This window comes from Pseudophryne corroboree (genome assembly GCF_028390025.1).
Source record: "Pseudophryne corroboree isolate aPseCor3 chromosome 3 unlocalized genomic scaffold, aPseCor3.hap2 SUPER_3_unloc_63, whole genome shotgun sequence".
Classification (NCBI taxonomy): Eukaryota; Metazoa; Chordata; class Amphibia; order Anura; family Myobatrachidae; genus Pseudophryne; species Pseudophryne corroboree.
In genome coordinates this window covers 518,625-538,742 of record NW_026967556.1, presented here as the reverse complement: position 1 = coordinate 538,742, position 20,118 = coordinate 518,625, and the positions used below count along the sequence as shown (strand labels likewise).

At 46.1% G+C, this 20,118-nt stretch overlaps 1 protein-coding gene across 1 annotated transcript in view; it reads left to right on the top strand.

Moving 5' to 3' along the window:
• Positions 1-927: 927 nt before the first annotated feature.
• Positions 928-20,118, top strand: part of LOC134984561 (zinc finger protein 271-like) — a 130,525-nt gene continuing 111,334 nt past the window's right edge. Inside the window, exons 1-2 of the mRNA XM_063950117.1 lie at positions 928-1,026; positions 1,185-1,724. Coding sequence (XP_063806187.1) covers positions 1,247-1,724 — 478 coding nt within the window. The 5' untranslated portion in view covers positions 928-1,026; positions 1,185-1,246. The remainder of the gene's footprint in view (positions 1,027-1,184; positions 1,725-20,118) is intronic.

Below are 20,118 nucleotides of genomic sequence, written 5' to 3'. Positions count from 1 at the left end.
TGACTGGGGAGGTTAGGGGACCGGGAGTGTCACAGTGATATCACTTATATCTATAGTAATAATACAGGGACATGACTGGGGTCTGAGGAGACTTGGGAGTACAGTAGCACCGGGGATGTGTCTGGGTGAGGACTGGAGAGGTGACTGCTGGGAATGGGACATTATACAATAACACCGGGGGATATGTCTGTGTGATGACTGGAGAGGTGACTGCTGGGAATGGGGCATTATACAGTAACACCAGTGGACGTGTCTGGGTGATGACTGGAGTGGTGACTGCTGGGAATGGGACATTATACAGTAACACCAGGGGATGTGTCTGGGTGATGACTGGAGAGGTGACTGCTGGGAATGGAGCATTATACAGTAACACCGGGGGACGTGTCTGGGTGATGACTGGAAAGGTGACTGCTGGGATTGGGACATTATACAGTAACACCAGGGGATGTGTCTGGGTGACGACTGAAGATGTGACTGCTGGGAATGGGGCATTATACAGTAACACCAGGGGATGTGTCTGGGTGATGACTGGAGAGGTGACTGCTGGGAATGGGGCATTATGCAGTAACACCAGGGGACGTGTATGGGTGATGACTGGAGAGGTGACTGCTGGGAATGGGGCATTATACAGTAACACCAGGTGAAGTGTCTGGGTGATGACTGTATCACTGTGTGTGTCAGGTTCCTATAAGGTGTCAGGATGTCACTGTCTATGTCTCCATGCAGGAGGGGGAGTATATAGAGGAACACAGGGGTCTGTACAAGGGCATGATGATGGAGAATCACCGGCCCCTCACATCACTGGGTAAGAGGAGACTGTCATGTATTGTATAGGGGAGAGCAGGTATGGGGGCCCCCTATATACACACATCACCTGATAATCACATATACACACTGTACTCAGTCATTGTGTGTCTCCTACAGATGGACCCAGTAACAGAGATACCCCAGAGAGATGTCCCCGTCCTCTGTATTCCCAGGATTGTACAGAGAATAATCACAGGACCCCACAGGAGGATCAGGTAGGTGGGATTTAGGGTATCATCCAATACACCAAAGTGACTGTCACTATATGATGTTTAGAGAAGCTGTGTGTCTTATAGTACACTGATATTATACTGTTTCACCTCAATTTAATCAAACAGTATGCAAATGCCATTGTATTTTTTGGGTTATTTAGGTAGAACGTCTTTCTCGTATAAAGGCAGAAGATATAAGGAGAGAAGAAGAGACGTGTGTGACTGATATGAAGGCAGAAGATATACAGAGGGAAGAAGAGACGTATGTGACTGATATGAAGGCAGAAGATACAGAGGGAGAAGAAGAGACGTATGTGACTGATATAAAGGCAGAAGATATAGAGGGAGAAGAAGAGACGTATGTGACTGATATAAAGGCAGAAGATATAGCGGAAGAAGAAGAGACGTATGTGACTGATATAAAGGCAGAAGATATAGAGGGAGAAGAAGAGACGTATGTGACTGATATGAAGGCAGAAGATATAGAGGGAGAAGAAGAGACGTATGTGACTGATATAAAGGCAGAAGATATAGAGGGAGAAGAAGAGACGTATGTGACTGATATGAAGGCAGAAGATATAGAGGGAGAAGAAGAGACGTATGTGACTGATATAAAGGCAGAAGATATAGAGGGAGAAGAAGAGACGTATGTGAGGGGTGATCAGCAGTGTAAGGAGGAGGAGATCCCTACAGATATCAGCACAGGTGAGTAATAAACACTTATTACAGAAGTCACATATTCTCATTGCTCAGTCACTACAGCAATCTCTTATTCTACACCCTCCTCCGCCACCAGCCCTGTTCTCAGTTGGGTGTTTATAACACAAGGTTATCCATGACAAACATCAGATGAAGAGAGTTATTACACACATCACTATAGTGTTATTAAAAGTAACAAGCAGAAGTTTATTTTTAGGGATCATATATAAGTAGTAGTGTGTTTTTTGTGGAGCATCTAATTTGTATGGGATCTAAATTTCTCAGTTTAGCAACCTTTTATTAAATAACCTTCATTTTGTTAGATGATGCAGGTATTAAATAACTTCTTGTATATAGTAGACCTATTTGGCCATTTGTGGTCAGGTTTACTATAGCTTTACATTTAGCGAGGTGTAGTCGTGGTGTAAAGGACAGAGTGTGATTCCTGATTAGTTAAAAAAACAAATACCAAATACAGAGCAACATCACCAAACAGGTAATTTCAACTTTAAACTTGTCATTTATTTTGTACTGTCTGGACATGGCTACTACTAACAGATGCACAGACATAATTCTTAAAGCTATGTGTGCAAATGCTAGGAGCTTAGGAGACAAAATTCCAGAGCTAATTGTGATAATGACCAGGGATAACCTGGATATTGTGGCAATTACAGAGTCATGGTGCAATGAGAATCATGACTGGGACATAGCTATAGCAGGATACACTTTATTTAGGAAGGATAGAATGGTCAGTATAGGAGGAAGGGTAACCATGTATGTGGGGGAAAAGCATAAATGCTACTTCAATTAATACAAAACATTGAAGACAATTCTGAGGCCCTTTGGGTCACCACAGAAACCGGGGAGAAGGACATTATTCGCATTGGGGTGATCTCTAGACCACCTGGCCAGGGGCAGGATTTGGACAGGAATCTATTGTTGGACATCACTAAAATGGCTTTAAAGGGAGAAGGCATAATCATGGGAGACGTTTAGTTTAACTGATGCAAATTGGGAGGGGTATTTTGCAAGTTCCGGCTACAAGTGGCAAATTTCTATATTCCTTACAGGGAGCATCTCTCAATAAACAGCAGATATTTCCCTTCTGCATAGAAGAGCGGTCGGGAAAGAAAGAAGTAAACCTCCTTTCTCTTTCATCCACTAGGGGACACTGGAGTCTTATACAGTAGGGGTGTGAAGCTTGCAACCGGAGGTGTGGCACAATCTAAAAATTAGCATTGTCTGCACAGCTGGCTCCTCCCCCTTCACATCCCTCAGTTTGAAAAATTGTGCCAAGGAGGTACAAGCACAAGAAGGGAGCTCCTCCTCCATTTCAGTACCGAGACTGAGTTATCCTAATGTAAAGGGGGACGAAAGTCTTAAGAATAGAGAGACAATGATCCCTACTAAAGGGGATCTGCATCTCTCCTCAGAAAATCCGGATCGCACAGTCAGCAGTGAGTACTGGTTGTAAAGGGGCCCTAGTTACAGTTACACTTACGGTAACCATAGCTTCTTCATGGATCCAGGAGACAGTTTGACAGACTTCCTCCCATGGACCGCACACAACGCTGCTACCTTCTGGCTCTAAGCCCTGGGACTCAGCAGCACAGCTTCCCCTCCTTCCGCTGGCGCTGTGACAGAACAAACGGTCTAAAACACTCCCTGGCCGGCTATACACTCCCGCTTCATGTCAGCTCCCCCGCCCGCCCCTCCTTCCTCTACAGACAGAGGGCTGAGGGAGACGCAGCGCGGATGTCAGCGGCAGCGTATACCGCCGCCTCTTAAACACACAGCAGGGCGCTTGAAAAGAGCATCCCCGCCCGCTGAAACAACATATCTCTCATGGCTGCAGCCGCAGCTTCCCCTGCACTCGCCGGGACCCGGGCTATATCCCCCGCACACTTCCTCCCGCCGTCGGTGCTAGTACGAGGGCGCGGAGGGCTGGGAAAGATGACGGGGGAACGAGCAGCAGCGGCTTCTCATACGCTGCTGCCTTATAACTTAAGCCCTGGTAGCTAGCAGCGCAGCTCCTCCGCCGGTCCCCTTCTTTTATAGAGAGTAGAGGCTATTCCATTTGGGGGTTAGATGATGTTTGATGAGTTAGACAAGTGGATTTCGCAGGCAACTGCATTGACATCTACCTTTCTACCTACTTGTTACTCGAGCACCACGTCACACGTTACGGAAGGTTGCTCGGGACCAGTGTTTAAATTCATTCGATCGCTGTCGTACCGAGCCAGAAGAGGTTTTGGAGCAATAGACTCGTGGAACCAGAGGTAGAGGTCATTCATAGTCGACACCAGAAAATAGCGTCCACACAGTCCATTTATTTGCAGCATGAGGGCCTAGGTGCCCATTGCGAGCAGGAGTGTTACAGGAGGCAACTTCAAAGACTCCTGCATACAAAGGGTTAAGTCACCAGTCCCAGATCCTCAATGAGGAACGGGATTTTATTCAAAACTTTTGGTAGTGCAAAATACCTTCATATCCCGATTTGAACCCCTCATCAGCCCCAAGAATATTTATAAAGATCATAGCAATAGTGGTGACAAGATTGAGACAGGGGTCACGATTATACCTTATCTAGACGATCTACTGATCAAGGCCTCATCTCAGAAACAGCTGATAAAGGATGCTCCGACATCTCATCAATTTCTCATTCAACATGGGTGGATTGTGAACTTCCAGAAATCCAACCTCATGCCAACTCAATGCATTTCCTCGATCTCATCTTGGACACGATACAATTAAGAGTATTCCTACCAGAGAACTAGATCCAGGATCCACCTACACCTCTGTGCTACTTCTCAAGAAGAGGGTGGCGTCATTCGCAGCTCTCCAGTATGGAGGACTTCATTCCTGACCATTCCAGATGAAACTCATTGCTCAGGGAGCAGGTTCGCACTGGCTTCTACATTGAAGAATCCAGCTTCCACCACGCATACGAACCTACTTCATTTGGTGGTCATTGCACAAGAATCTCGCAGCAGGCAAGAGATTCAGCATTTGGGATTGGAGGATCCTGACAACGGACGCCAGTCTCAGAGGTTTGGGTGCCGTCCTAGTGGAACAAATTCCTAACGGTTTGCAGATTCAAGATGGAATAAATCCAGTCAGTTATTGTGGGTTTAGAACATGGAGGGGTCATGGTATCCATGGACAAAAAGGATGGACGTTACAGGAGTGCAGCCTACCGATAAATATTCTCGAACTGAGAGTAGTTTACAATGTGCTTCTCTTAGCTGCAGACCTAGTCATGGGTCAACATTTAAAGATACAGTCGAGCAATGTCACGATGACTGCTTACATAAACCATCAAGGAGGAACAAAGAGCAGGATGGCATTAAAGGAAGCCACAAAGATCTTTTTGTGGGCAGAAAGGCGAAACATCATCCTCTCGGCAGTGTTCATTCCAGGTGTGGAAAACTGGGAAGCAGATTATCTCAGCGCCAGGACATGCATCCGGGAGAGTGGTGCCTACATTCACGGATTTTCGAAATGGTGGTGAGGAGATGTGGTCTATCTCAAGTCGATCTAATGGCGTCTTGGCAAAACCATCAGCTGCCTAGATATGTGTCCAGGACAAAAGATCCAGCAGCAGAAGGAGTGGACGCATTAACACTTCCTTGGTGTTACAGGAGGGTTTACATTTTTCCACCTTTCCCACTCATACACAGGGTTCTGAAACGGTTGAAACGAGAACGAGTGTGGGCATTTCTAATCGCACTAGATTAGCCCCACAAGAGTTGGTACTCAGACCTGCGAGGGTTACTAGTGGAAGATCCTTGGCGGTTACCTCAGAGGTAGGACCTGCTATCTCAGGGACTGTTCCAACACCCACACCTGCACAGGCTGCATTTAACGGCGTGGCTATTGAAACCCGGATCTTAAGAAACAGAAGGATACCAAGAACGGCCATTCCTACAATGTTTGCCGCTAGGAAGCCGGTCACAGCCATGCACTACTACAGGATTTGGAAGGGGTACATAGACTAATGTCAAGAATGTGGGTGGAATTCGACGATCTTCCACTTATCCAGACTTCTACTTTTCCTTCAGGCCGGTCTAGATGTAGGACTGAGGCTGGGCCCTCTGAAGGTTCAAATTTCGTTTCTCTCTATACTATTTCAACAAGCGGTTAGCATTCTTGCCAGAGCTTCAAACTCTTTTACAGGGGGTTCTGAGGATACAACCCCCTTTTCGTCCTACCACTGTGCCATGGGACTTAAATTTGGTGTTGGAATTTTTGAGATCTCCAACTTTTGAGCCGTTAGCAAGAACAGACCGGAAATATCTCTTTTGGAAGGTCACGTTATTGCTTGCCTTGGTCTCGGCCAGGCGGGTTTCTGAGTTGGGAGCCTTATCGTGTAAGAGTCCTTTGAATGTTTCATGAGGATAGGGCAGAACTCCGTACAAGAGCAGGTTTCCTTCCTAAGGTTGGTTTCGTGTAAGTCAGCCAATTGTGGTCCCATCTTTTCAGGGTCTCGCAGATGGGGAAGTGTCCTTGGATGTTGTCCGAGCTTTAAGGGTATATGTACAAGTTACGTCGTCCTTCAGAAAGTCGGACCATTGTTTGTTCTTTATGATGGGCCAAAGAAGGGGTGCCAGCATCTAAGCAGCCTTTGTCTAGATGGATTCGACTTGCCATTCGGCAAGCTTATATTTCCTGTGGCAAACAGGTTACGGTTCAGACGGGTGCTTATACCACCAGATCAGTGGGTGCCTCATGGGCGGCTGCCAGACGTGTTTCCACTACTCAACAGACAAAGAGGAGTGGGTGCAAATCCCCTCCCCTAAATTCCCTTCCGCACACTGAAAATTACCCTGTAACCATACCTGAACCTATCTGTTAATAAAATTCAGAGAATTAGTCACAAATGTTTGCAAACACATGTTTAGCTGCTGAGCCACATCACGCCTTCTCTGATACAGCAGTCCTAACCTACATAATAGCAGTGCCCACATAGGGCCATGTAATTTGTCACAGTAGGCCTCATGATAAAGGCTATTACTAAAACACTTCCAGACAGATAGCTAACTTACCCTGGAGTCACCCCCAGGATCTCCCATTGGCACTACAAGGAACAGCATGCCTTCCAAATGCTGCTCCCATTCATTTCCACTACTCAACTTTGCAGAGCGGCGACGTGGTCCTCAGCCCACACGTTCGTGAAATTTGACAAGTTTGATACCTTTGGGTCCGTAGACTGTAAGTTCGGACGTTTTTTTGGGAGCACTCTTGTTAATTTAATTGCAAATAAAATATAACCTTTAGGAAATATTCACTAAAAATTCATATAAATTGATCCTACTTAATTAAAAGAAAGATTACTATTGACTGAATTGTCTTACTATCAGTATTATATCAATCAGGGAGAAAAATATTTTATTTAGAAGAAATATATTCATATGTGTAATACTTTACCATCTAGAACACTGCCAGACAGCCGTGGGCTCTCCCTATTGTTTCCTGTATATAGAATCAGTTACATGTGCATGGTATCCACACACACACCTTATTCATTATCATTTTCATAAGGGAGAGGCTGAGGCTTATATATACTGTCTATGTATGGTAGGTATCCCTTCCATACCTACCATACATAGACAGGAAAACTATGTATATAGGAAACTATAGGTCTGTAAGACAATACAGAAGAAACTATAGGTCAGCAAGACAATAGAGAAGGAAACTATAGGTCAGTAAAACAATACAGAATAAACTATAGGTCAGCAAGACAATACAGAAGGAAACTATAGGTCAGAAAGACTACAGTAAGCCACTATACGTCAGTAAGACAAACTATAGGTCATTAAGACAATACAGAAGAAACTATAGGTCAGTAAGACAATACAGAAGAAACTAGGTCAGTAAGTCAATACAGTAGGAAACTATAGGTCAGTAAGACAATACAGAAGAAACTAGGTCAGTAAGTCAATACAGTAGGAAACTATAGGTCAGTAAGACAATACAGTAGGAAACTATAGGTCAGTAAGACAATACACTAAGAAACTAGGTCAGTAAGACAATACAGTAGGAAACTAGGTCAGTAAAACAATACAGAAGAAACTAGGTCAGCAAGACAATACAGTAGGAAACTATAGGTCAGTAAGACAATACAGTAGGAAACTATAGGTCAGTAAGACAATACAGTAGGAAACTATAGGTCAGTAAGACAATACAGTAAGAAATAATAGGTCAGTTAGACAATACAGTAAGAAACTATAGGTCAGTAAGACATTACAGAAGGAAACTAAGTCAATAAAACAATACAGAAGAAACTATAGGTCAGTAAAACAATACAGAAGAAACTATAGGTCAGTAAGACAATACAGTAGTAAACTATAGGTCAGTAAGACAATATGGAAGGAAACTATAGGTCAGTAAGTGTTAGGGTCTCCTGCCCTGTGCTGCCACGTCGTCATGGCAACCGGGAGACAAGTGCTAGTGGAGTAACCTGAGCGCAGCTGATACTCCGGTTCGGGTCTTTTGCTGTGCAGTGGTTATAGGCTCTGTGCACGGCAGGGGATCCGGTGCTGGTTTTTGTGCTCACAGTCTGTGAGGTCTGAGTGGGGCGTGGACAGCACCTGCTTTATAAGGCCTCTTTTCAGGGTAAGCAGATGCTGCTGAATCTTTGTTGGTTAGTCAGTTCATGAAAGTTAGCCAGTACTGTGTAGCTTTGTATTTGTTTGTTGCTTACTGCAAATAGGCCTGGGGATTTGGTATTACACTCTGCCAATCCAGACCTAGCAGTAAGACTGGAGTCAGTCATTTAGCTTGCTGGGATTCTGTTACTACTCTGTGAACTTAGCAAGTTTGCGGCTGTATTCTAAGACTTGCCTGTCTCATCCTGTCTCACTGTGCTAGGTGTCAGGGGTCAGTTTAGTGGCAGTAAGCTAAAACCTGTGCACTGCAAGTGAGAATTAGGATTGTGGAGATTCTCCTTGTGTCTATCATTCCATCTCTGACCAAGGAGTTTACTGCCACACCCGTTGGTAACCCTTTAGGGTTTTGCTGTTGCCCTTAGCAACAGCATTTCGGGTTCTCTACGTATTAAAACACAACATCTTGCTTTTCCATCTGAGCAGTTCTAATGCAAGGGAGATACTCAGTTCCTTAGCCTCTGGGCTTCTCTGTTCACTTTGTGTGTATTTTGTTACCCTATCACCTTCTGTGTACATTATGTCATATCCCCCAGTTTGTCTGTGAGTCCATCTGTTTTGCATAACAGTTCAAACACCAGTACATTCCTGCAGACACTGGAGTGCATAACAGTTCTGACACCAGTGCTTTCCTGCAGGCACTGGTGTGCATAACATATTCAGCAGCCTAATACTCCTGTTGAAATTTTGTGGGAATATGGAGCATACCCCTCAAAATACGTTGCAACAGGTGGTCGATCAGGTACAGGTCCTGACTCCACAATTTAATGATTTGTCCATTAAAATGCACACCTCCCAGGCTGCTGGCGGAGCTCCCGCAGCAGCAGCACCTGCAGGGGTTAAGGAGCCGAAAGTAAATCTCCCGGATCGTTTTTCTGGAGATCGCTCGCAGTTCTTTTGTTTCAAGGAGAGCTGCAAGCTATACTTCCGGCTTAGGCCTCAGTCTTCTGGGTCGGAGATTCAGCGGGTGGGCATAGTGATTTCCTTGCTACAAGGAGACCCACAGGTCTGGGCATATGGGTTGCAGCCTGACTGTCCGTCGCTTAAAAGTGTTGATGCTTTTTTTACGGCACTGGGCATGTTGTATGATGACCCTGACAAGACGGCCTCAGCCGAGGCTCAGATTTCGATCCTTAAGCAAGGGCAAAGGCCAGTTGAGGTTTACTGTACGGAGTTTCGGAGGTTGGCCCATGATACCCAGTGGAATGACCCAGCCCTGAGACACCAGTACAGAAGAGGTCTTTCTAACCAGATAAAGGACCAACTGGTACAATATCCCTTGCCTGATAGCTTGGATCAGCTCATGCAGTTATCCATCCGGGTGGATAGACGGCTGAGAGAGCGTAGGCTTGAAAGGGAGACTGAGATTTCCTTCCTTCCCAAGGGAACCTCAGACTCTGAGGAATTTTCTGAGGAGCCTATGCAGATTGGGGCTACCCGCCTCTCCTCGCGTGAGAAGACGCGGAGGAGACAGCAGGGGTTGTGTTTGTACTGTGGGAATAAAGGTCATGTGGTAGTATCATGCCCAGAAAAGCCGGAAAACTTCAGGGCCTGAGGGTGATGGGAAATATCCTGTCAGGCCAGAAGTCAGAATTTCCCAAGAAGACTTTTATCATTCCGGTGACCTTGAAGATCCTCGGTCAAACTGTCAAGACTGAGGCCTTTGTGGACAGTGGGGCCGACGGGGTTTTTATGGACCGCCAATTCGCCCTGAAACACTCTGTTCCCTTAGTACCCTTGGCATCGGAAATTGAGATTTGTGGGTTAAACGGGGAACCATTATCCCAAGGTAAAATTACCTCTTGCACTAGCCAGATTTCTTTGTTTATTGGAGCCACACACTCTGAAAAATTGTCCTTTTATGTGACTGTCTGTACTTTTGCCCCATTGGTGTTGGGGTTACCCTGGTTAAGGGCCCACAATCCTCAATTTGACTGGGTCTCTGGGGAGATTCTTAGTTGGGGTACTGATTGTTTCTGGAGTTGCTTGAGCCTTCCAGTCAGGCTCTCGCAGCTAAGTTTGCCAGGATTGCCAGGGTGTTATGCAGATTTTGCGGACGTGTTCTCCAAAAAAGTTGCAGAGGTACTACCTCCCCATCGCCCCTATGACTGTGCCATTGATTTGTTGCCAAATGCTAAGCTTCCCAAGAGCAGGTTGTACTCCCTGTCACGTCCTGAGACTCAGGCTATGGCAGAGTACATTCAGGAGAACTTGGCTAAGGGATTTATCAGACCTTCACAGTCTCCAGTTGGGTCGGGGTTCTTCTTCGTGGGTAAAAAGGACGGTTCGTTGCGACCCTGCATCGACTTCAGGGAATTGAACCGTATCACGATTAAAAACTCATACCCACTGCCTCTCATTTCGGTCTTGTTTGACCAGCTTCGTACTGCCACCATTTTTTCTAAGATTGACCTACGCGGTGCGTACAATCTAATCCGAATAAGAGAGGGGGATGAATGGAAGACTGCCTTTAATACCCACTCAGGGCATTATGAATATTTGGTGATGCCTTTTGGGCTCTGTAATGCCCCCAGACTGATACGCTCTTTCTTCTCGCAGTTCCCCGATAAACCCGGTGGTAGGGGTTCTTTGACCCCTCGTCAGAGGGGGGGTACTGTTAGGGTCTCCTGCCCTGTGCTGCCACGTCGTCATGGCAACCGGGAGACAAGTGCTAGTGGAGTAACCTAAGCACAGCTGATACTCCGGTTCGGGTCTTTTGCTGTGCAGTTGTTATAGGCTCTGTGCACGGCAGGGGATCCAGTGCTGGTTTTTGTGCTCACAGTCTGTGAGGTCTGAGTGGGGCGTGGACAGCACCTGCTTTATAAGGCCTCTTTTCAGGGTAAGCAGATGCTGCTGAATCTTTGTTGGTTAGTCAGTTCATGAAAGTTAGCCAGTACTGTGTAGCTTTGTATTTGTTTGTTGCTTACTGCAAATAGGCCTGGGGATTTGGTATTACACTCTGCCAATCCAGACCTAGCAGTAAGACTGGAGTCAGTCATTTAGCTTGCTGGGATTCTGTTACTACTCTGTGAACTTAGCAAGTTTGCGGCTGTATTCTAAGACTTGCCTGTCTCATCCTGTCTCACTGTGCTAGGTGTCAGGGGTCAGTTTAGTGGCAGTAAGCTAAAACCTGTGCACTGCAAGTGAGAATTAGGATTGTGGAGACTCTCCTTGTGTCTATCATTCCATCTCTGACCAAGGAGTTTACTGCCACACCCGTTGGTAACCCTTTAGGGCAGGGATGGGGAACCTTCGGCCCTCCAGCTGTTGTTGAACTACACATCCCAGCATGCCTTGCAACCGTTTTAGCATGGCCAAATAGCAAAACTGTAGCAAGGCATGCTGGTATATGTAGTTCAACAACAGCTGGAGGGCCGAAGGTTCCCCATCCCTGCTTTAGGGTTTTGCTGTTGCCCTTAGCAACAGCATTTCGGGTTCTCTACGTATTAAAACACAACATCTTGCTTTTCCATCTGAGCAGTTCTAATACAAGGGAGATACTCAGTTCCTTAGCCTCTGGGCTTCTCTGTTCACTTTGTGTGTATTTTGTTACCCTATCACCTTCTGTGTACATTATGTCATATCCCCCAGTTTGTCTGTGAGTCCATCTGTTTTGCATAACAGTTCAAACACCAGTACATTCCTGCAGGCACTGGAGTGCATAACAGTTCTGACACCAGTGCTTTCCTGCAGGCACTGGTGTGCATAACAGTAAGACAATACAGAAGGAAACTATAGATCAGTAAGACAATGCAGAAGGAAACTATAGGTCACTTAGACAATACTGAAGGAAACTATAGGTCAGTAAGACAATACTGTAGGAAACTATAGGTCAGTAAGACAATAAAGAAGGAAACTATGGTCAGTAAGACAATGCAGTGAGAATAGTGTGGATGGCGGTAGTGAATGAAAGGGAGGAGGAGTAGGGGGTAGGGAAAGAGCAGCCGGCAAGAGTATTAACTTGGGTATTAAAGTTTTTACCAAAACACTAATAACGATTATGGGTCACCGTTGCTGCATAAAGAGAATGATGTCCCTAGCACCGGGGGAAATACTGATCTTAATTGTATGTATGTAAACGCTAGAAGATTTACAGGAAAAAGGGGGAACTAGAAATCCTTGCAGCAAGCAAACAGTATGATACTATAGGCATTACTGAAACTTGGTGCGAAGAATCTCATTATTGGACAGTCAATCTAGAGGGTTATACGCTGTTCAGGAGAGACAGATAAATAAACGGGGTGGAGGGGTATGTCTTTATGTAAAGCCGTTATTAAAACCTCATATACGGGAAGATATTCAAGAGGGGACTGTAAATACTATTGAGACGTTATGGTTAGAAATTGCATGTGGGGGTAAAGCAATAAAAAAGTTATTGGTGTTATGCTACAGGCCGCCTGGTATTAATGTGTCTGATGTGGAATTGTTGCTGAAGCAAAGTGAAAGATCAGCAGGAGTAGGAGACATAGTAGTGATGGGAGACTTTAACTATCCAGAGATAAACTGAAAAATCCATTCATGTGATACTGCTAGGGGTAATATGTTTTTACACACACTAATGATATCTACTTCATTCAATTAATCGAGGAACCAACTGGTACAATGCAATCTTAGTCCTGGTATTAACAAACAATGGGGAATTGGTATCAAATATTATAGTAGGGGAGCCCATAGGAAACAGCGACCACGATATGGTCTCATTCAATATCAGCGTTCATAAGCAGTCCTATACTGGCTCAAGGATTGTAACAAAATATGCAAAAAAGAAATAAGAGAGGCTAAAGTAGAAACTGAAAATCTAGTAGCGAAGGAAAGCAACGCAAATCCCATTTTTTTTTTTTAAGTATATCAACAGCAAGATATTAAAGGAGAGTATAGACCAGTGTTTCCCAACCACAGTCCTCAAGGCACACTAAAGGTGGGTACACACTAATAGATATATCTGCAGATCAGTTGATCTGCAGATATATCTATGGACGGATCGGGCAGTGTGTTCAGCATACACACTGCCCGATCCGTCGGGGACTGACGTCATGAACTGGGCGGGCATGTACACACGCCCGCCCAGTCCAGCTGTCAATCACCGCCGGCCGCCGCAGCATGTGTACGGGCGGTTGGCCAACCGCCCCGTACACACACAGCGACGCGTCAATATATCAGTAGATATATTGGCTGTCGGCTGTACTGCGCGGCCGACACGATATGTCTGTGAACGACGGAGTTCACAGACGTATCGGCCGTACACACTGGCCGACGGTCGCGCGATATATCGGCCATTCAAGAGAACGGCCGATATATCGACCAGTGTGTACGGGCCTTAACAGTCCTGGTTTTAGTGATATCCAGGCTTGAACACAGGTGACTTAATTAGTAGCTCAGTTATTTTGATGTAACCATCTGTGCTGAAGCCTGGATATCACTAAAACCTGCACTGTTGGTGTGCCTTGAGGACCGCGTTTGGGAATGCCTGATATAGACCCTTTAAAAGACAAATTGGGAGTCTTAATCAAAAATGATAATGACAAAGCAGACAAAATAAATTCGTTTTTTTTTTCAACTGTATGTACAAGAGAAGACCAAATGCTGGGACTAACACACAATGTCAACAAAGATAATGTCCCACTGCTAAGTGCTTATTTATGTGAGGAGGTAGTCTGTGACCGATTAATAAATGTAAAGATTAATAAGTCACCGGGTCCCGATGGAATTCACCCAAGGGTTCTTATGGAGCTTCACTCTGAACTTGCCAGACCGCTATTTTTGATCTTTAAAGATTCAGTTATATCAGGTATGGTTCCCAAAGACTGGCGTATAGCGGAAGTACAGATGGGTCTACGGTTATCTTGACTAGTTTTCTGGGCCTAGGTACAACATGACTTATTAGCATAAACCCTTCATCTATTGTTCTCAGCAGCAATACAATACAGAGAACAATACAGCAGGGGATTAAGTCCGACTGGCCAGTCTCAGTTACTCCTATTAAAGGTCAAGATAAACGTGGACCCATCTGTAGTGCCAATATTCAAAAAGGGGAGTAAAGCTGAACCGGGTAATTATAGACCAGTTAGTCTTACATCTATAATGGGGAAAGTATTGGGAGATATTCTAAGGGATTCAGAAGTTCAGTAAGGTCATTAAAAGGAATCAACATGGATTTGTTAAGGACAGATCATGTCAAACCAACTTACTTGGCTTTTATGAAACAGTAAGTGCGATCCTTGATCAAGGTAAGGAGGTGGATGTCATCTTTTTAGACTTTGCCAAAGCTTTTGACACAGTACCACACATGCGTCTTATCTATAAGCTACAAGGAATAGGGCTAGGGAGCACAATATGCACTTGGGTCAGTAATTGGTTATATAATAGGGAGCAGTGCATTGTGGTTAATGGATCATTTTCAAATTGGACTGAAGTGCTAAGTGGTGTGCCACAAGGGTCTGTACCAGGATCACTATTGTTCACGACCTGTCAGAAGGTCTATGGAGCATGGTGTCAATTTTTGCAGACGATACCAAATTGTGTAAGGTTATAAATAACGGAGGGGGGTGCTGAGTCTTCAGAACGACTTGGTTAAACTAGAAGCATGGGCAGCCAATCGAGAATGAGCGTCAACACAGACAATTGTAAAGTAATGCACTGTGGTAGCAAGAACAAAAATAACACCTACCTACTAAATGGGGTAAAATTAGGGGATTCTGTACTGGAAAAGGACTTAGGTGTCCTCATAGATAGCAAGCTAAGCAGCAGTACCCAAAGTAGGAGTGCAGCAAAGAAGGCTAATAAGATATTAGCATGCATAAAACAGGGAATTGATGCTAGGGACGAGAGTATTATACTCCCGTTATATAAATAACTAGTGAGGACACATCTTGAATACTGTGTACAATTGTGGGCACCATACTACAAAAAGGATATCCTGGAGCTAGAAAAGGTACAGAGGAGGGCGACCAAACTAATCAAGGGCATGGAGACTCTGGAATATGAGGAAAGGCTTGCAAGACTAGACATGTTTATACTGGGAAAGAGGAGACTAAGGGGGTAATTCTGAGTTGATCGCAGCAGAAAGTTTGTTAGCAATTGGGCAAAACCATGTGCACTGCAGGTGGGGCGGATGTAACATGTGCAGAGAGAGTTCGATTTGGGTGGGTTGTATTGTTTCTGTGCAGGGTAAATACTGGCTGCTTTATTTTTACACTGCAATTTAGATTTCAGTTTTAATACACCCCATCCAAATCTAACTCTCTCTGCACATGTTATATCTGCCCCCCCCCCCCCCTGCAGTGCACATGGTTTTGCCCAATTGCTAACAAACTTTCTGCTGCGATCAACTCAGAATTAGGCCCTAAGAGGGGACATGATCAACATCTACAAATATATAAGGGGACAATACACAGAGCTTGCGTGGGACCTGGGTTTGGTAAGATCAGCACAGAGGACACGTGGGCACTTTCTTAGGTTAGAGGAGAGAAGATTCCGCACAAAGCGGCAAAATTTTTTTTTCCGCGGTAAGGACAATACGTGTTTGGAATTCCCTGCCTGAGAGTTATAATGGCGGACTCAGTCATCACCTTTAAGAATGGGTTGGATAAATTCCTAATGGATACGAATATCCAGGATTATGGTATGTAGTCACTCACTATAGTTATTATAAAAAAAAAGGAATAAACACAACGGCTGACATCAGCATCAGACAAAATTTAGTCCAAAAATAATACTGCACAGGAAACCACAAATAGGTTGAACTCGATGGACAAATTGTCTTTTCTCTTACGTCCTAGAGGATGCTGGGGTCCATATTACTACCATGGGGTATAGACAGGTCCAGCAGGAGCCACTGGCACTGTAAGAGTTTAATAGTGTGGGCTGGCTCCTCCCTCTATGCCCCTCCTACCAGACTCAGTTTAGAAAATGTGCCCGGAGGAGCCGGTCACAGCTAGGGGAGCTCTACAGAGCTTTCTTAGTAAAAGTTTTTCTTAGAGTTTTTATTTTACAGGGAGGCTGCTGGCAACAGTCTCCCTGCATCGAGGGACTGAGGGGGGGAGCAGTGTCCGCCCTGCGGGGTCTGAGCCACTGTCTCCGCTGACTGGACACTGAGCTCCAGAGGGGATAGATCGCTCCCCGCCACAGGGGAACGCTCACCCCAGCAGCATGCCGCCACCCCCTTGCAGATGTGAAGGGTGGCGAGTGAGTCACTGCCCCCCTAACAAGCGGGGGGTCGGTGTGAAGATGGCTACAGGGTAGGAGCGCAGTATTAACCGCTCCCGGACGGCTCAGCGGTACCTAGGTGTGGCGCTGTGAGGGGCGCCCTGAGCCAGCGCCTGACCCTACACTGACCATTCCAGCCTGTCGGGGTCTGCGGATCTCAGCCAGCACACAAAACCTCAGGCCAGTATAATCTATCAAGAGCGGGAAGACGGCGCCATTAAGGGGGCGGAGCTTCTCAGAGTGGACCCAGCAGCGTTTCAGCGCCATTTTCCTGCTTGCAAGTGGAAGATCAGTCCCTCCAGTGCAACTCCAGCTATCTGTACGGTACCAGGGGGTTGTAGAAGGGAGGGGAGGCTGTGTAAGACTCTGTCACCTATTAAGGGACACAGTCAGCGCTGGTTTAGGATCTCCCTATACCTGTAATAGCGCTGTGTGTGCGTTGGCTCCAATCTCTGCGTCTCTCTGCCATTCTTGGGGGGGGGGGGGGGACTGCCCAGTACCCTGTGTGTATGTGTGATGAGTAGTGTGTAACAGCAAACATGTCTAGAGACTCTGTCTCATATGCTGCAGAGGATTAATCTTCTCAGGAAGATCCCATCCCATGTAATCAGGATTGCACTGTTGTAGCGCAGATCCCAGCTAGAGAACCAGAGTGGTTAGCCTCTCTTAGGGGAACTATTTCTCAAATTTCTGAGAGGGTTACAAGAACTGAGCATGTCACTCAGGTATTACAATCCTCTATGGTTGTATGGTCTGATACTGCCTCCTCAGGGTCCCCTGCGGTACATTCTCACAAACGTGCGCTTGCCAAGATTACGCAGGATGACACGGACACCGATTCTGACACTGCAGACAGTGATGGAAATGTGTCGAGGTGGACAGCGTCACTTGCAAACGAGGCGCAGTTGATGATTGAGACCGTACAGGATGTGTTGCGTATTTCGGACACTCCTCCTGAGCAGGTTGAGGAGGCCTTTTTCACGGACAGTAAGAAGGCCCCTCTTACCTTTCCAGCATCTGAGGAATTAAATGCTATATTTGAAAAGGCCTGGGAAAATCCAGTGAAAAAATTACAGATCCCTAAGAAGGGTCTTGGTTGTTTTTCCATTCCCAGAGGATGATAGAATGAAATGGTAGTCTCCACCTATAGTGGACGCCTCTGTTTCCAGGCTGTCAAAATAAGTGGTTTTACCAGTCCCGGGATCTACCGCGTTGAAGGACCCGGCTGATCGCAAGGTGGATGCTACGCTCAAATCCATATATACGGCTTCAGGGCTATACTGCGATCTACTATTGCCTGTGCATGGATTTCTAAAGCTATAGCCAGATGGTCAATCACTCTGCAGGAGGACTTGACTATGATGGATAAAGGTGATGTTGATTTATTCTTACGTAACATTCAGTATTCTGCGAGGCCTACAAAGAACAAACCTCACACCTTCTTTAGAGGTGGTCGTGCTAAAGCAAAAAAGCCTGCTCCCGCAGGTTCCCAAGACCAGAAGCCTGCTTCTTATACCCACAAGTCCTCCGCATGACGGTGGACCACACAGCCTGGAGGAAAGTCAGATGGGACCAAGACACCGGCATTTCAGCCACGTCTGGGTGTCGTCTGGCCTGGACCCTTGGATATAGGATATGGTGTCCTGGGGGTACAGTCTGGAGTTTCAAACTCTCCCACCTCACCGTTTCTTCAAATCAGGCTTGCCGGCTTTGCAGGCATATAGAACAATTCTTCTGGAAGATATCTAATAATTGGTAGTGTCTGAGGTCATTGTTCCAGTTCTGCCTCATCAGTGGAACAAGGGTTACTATTCGAACCTTCTCATGGTACCGAAGCCGGATGGTTCTGTACTGCCAATTCTGAACTTAAAGTATTTGAACCCTTATCTCAGGGAGTTTAAGTTCAAGATGGAGTCTCTGAGAGCTGTCATCTCAGGACTGATGGAGGGGGAATTCTTGGTGTCCCTGGACATCAAGGATGCGTACCTCCACATTCCCATTTGGTCGACGCATCAGGCTTATCTCAAGTTTGCACTCTTTAGACGATCACTATCCGTTTCAACCGAGGGTCTTCACCAAGGTGATGGCAGAGATGATGGTTCTCCTCCGCAAGCAGGGTGTGAACACAATTCCGTATCTGGATGATCTCCTGATCAAGGCAACATCCAGGGAGAAGTTATTAAGATCCAGTGCTCTCATGACACATCTGCTCAAGGAGCACGGTTGGATCCTGAACCTTCCAAAGTCTCATCTGGAGCTGACAAGGAGGCTGCCTTTCCTGGGAATGATCCTCAACATGGAGGTGCAGAGGGTGTTTCTACCGGTAGAGAAAGCACTAGTGATTCAAACAATGGTCCGGGATGTCTTGAAGCCTTCATGGGTATCGGTTCATCAGTGCATCCACCTTCTGGGGAAGATGGTTGCCTCCTACGAGGCTCTGCAGTATGGAGGAATCAATGCTCGCTCCTTTAGCTGGATCTCTTGGACCAGTGGTTGGGATCTCACCTACATATGCATCAGAGGATACATCTGTCACCAAAGCCAGGATTTCACTCCTCTGGTGGCTACAACTACCACACCTTCTAGAAGGCCGAAGGTTCAGGGTTCAGGACTGGGTCCTTCTAACCACGGATGCAAGTCTAAGAGGTTGGAGAGCAGTCGCTCAGGGAGAAACCTTCCAAGGAAGGTGGTCGTATCAAGAATCCCTTCTCCCAATAAACATCCTGGAGCTAAGGGCAATGTACAACGGCCTTCTTCAAGCAGCACACCTACAGGATTGAGCTGTTCTGGTGCAGTCGGACAACGTGACCACAGTGGCCTACATAAACCAACAAGGCGGAACGAAGAGCAGGGCTGCAATGTCAGAGGTGTCAAGAATCCTCCTCTGGGCAGAAAGGCACGCAGTGGCGATGTCAGCAATCTTCATTCCGGGATTAGAAAGATGGGAAGCAGACTTCTTCAGCAGACACTATCTCCATCCAGGAGAGTGGGGCCTTCACCCAGAGATGTTTGAGGAGGTAACCTGTTGGTGGGGGGTTCCTCACATAGAGATGATGGCCTCCCGTCCCAACAAGAAGCTGCGGAGGTACTTTTCCAGGTCGAGAGACCCGCAGGCAGTGGCGGTGGACGCACTGGTAACACTGTGGGTGTTCACGTCAGTGTATGTGTTCCCTCCACTTCCTCTGATTCCAAGAGTTCTTCAACTTGTAAGAAGAACAAAGGTTCTGGCAATCCTCATTGCTCCAGACAGGCCAAGGAGGGCTTGGTACGTGGATCTGCTGGATCTTCTGCAAGATCCACAGCCCTTACCTCTTCGGGAGGATCTGCTGCTGCAGGGGCTGTTCGCCTATCAAGACTTACCAAGGCTACGTTTGATGTCATGGTGGTTGAGCACCAGATCTTAGCTCGAAAGGGTATCCCAAGTGAGGTGATTCCTACCCTGATACAGGCTAGGCATGGGGTAACATCTAAATATTACCATCGAATTTGGAAATAATATGTGTCTTGGGGTGAATCCAAGAAATTTCCTG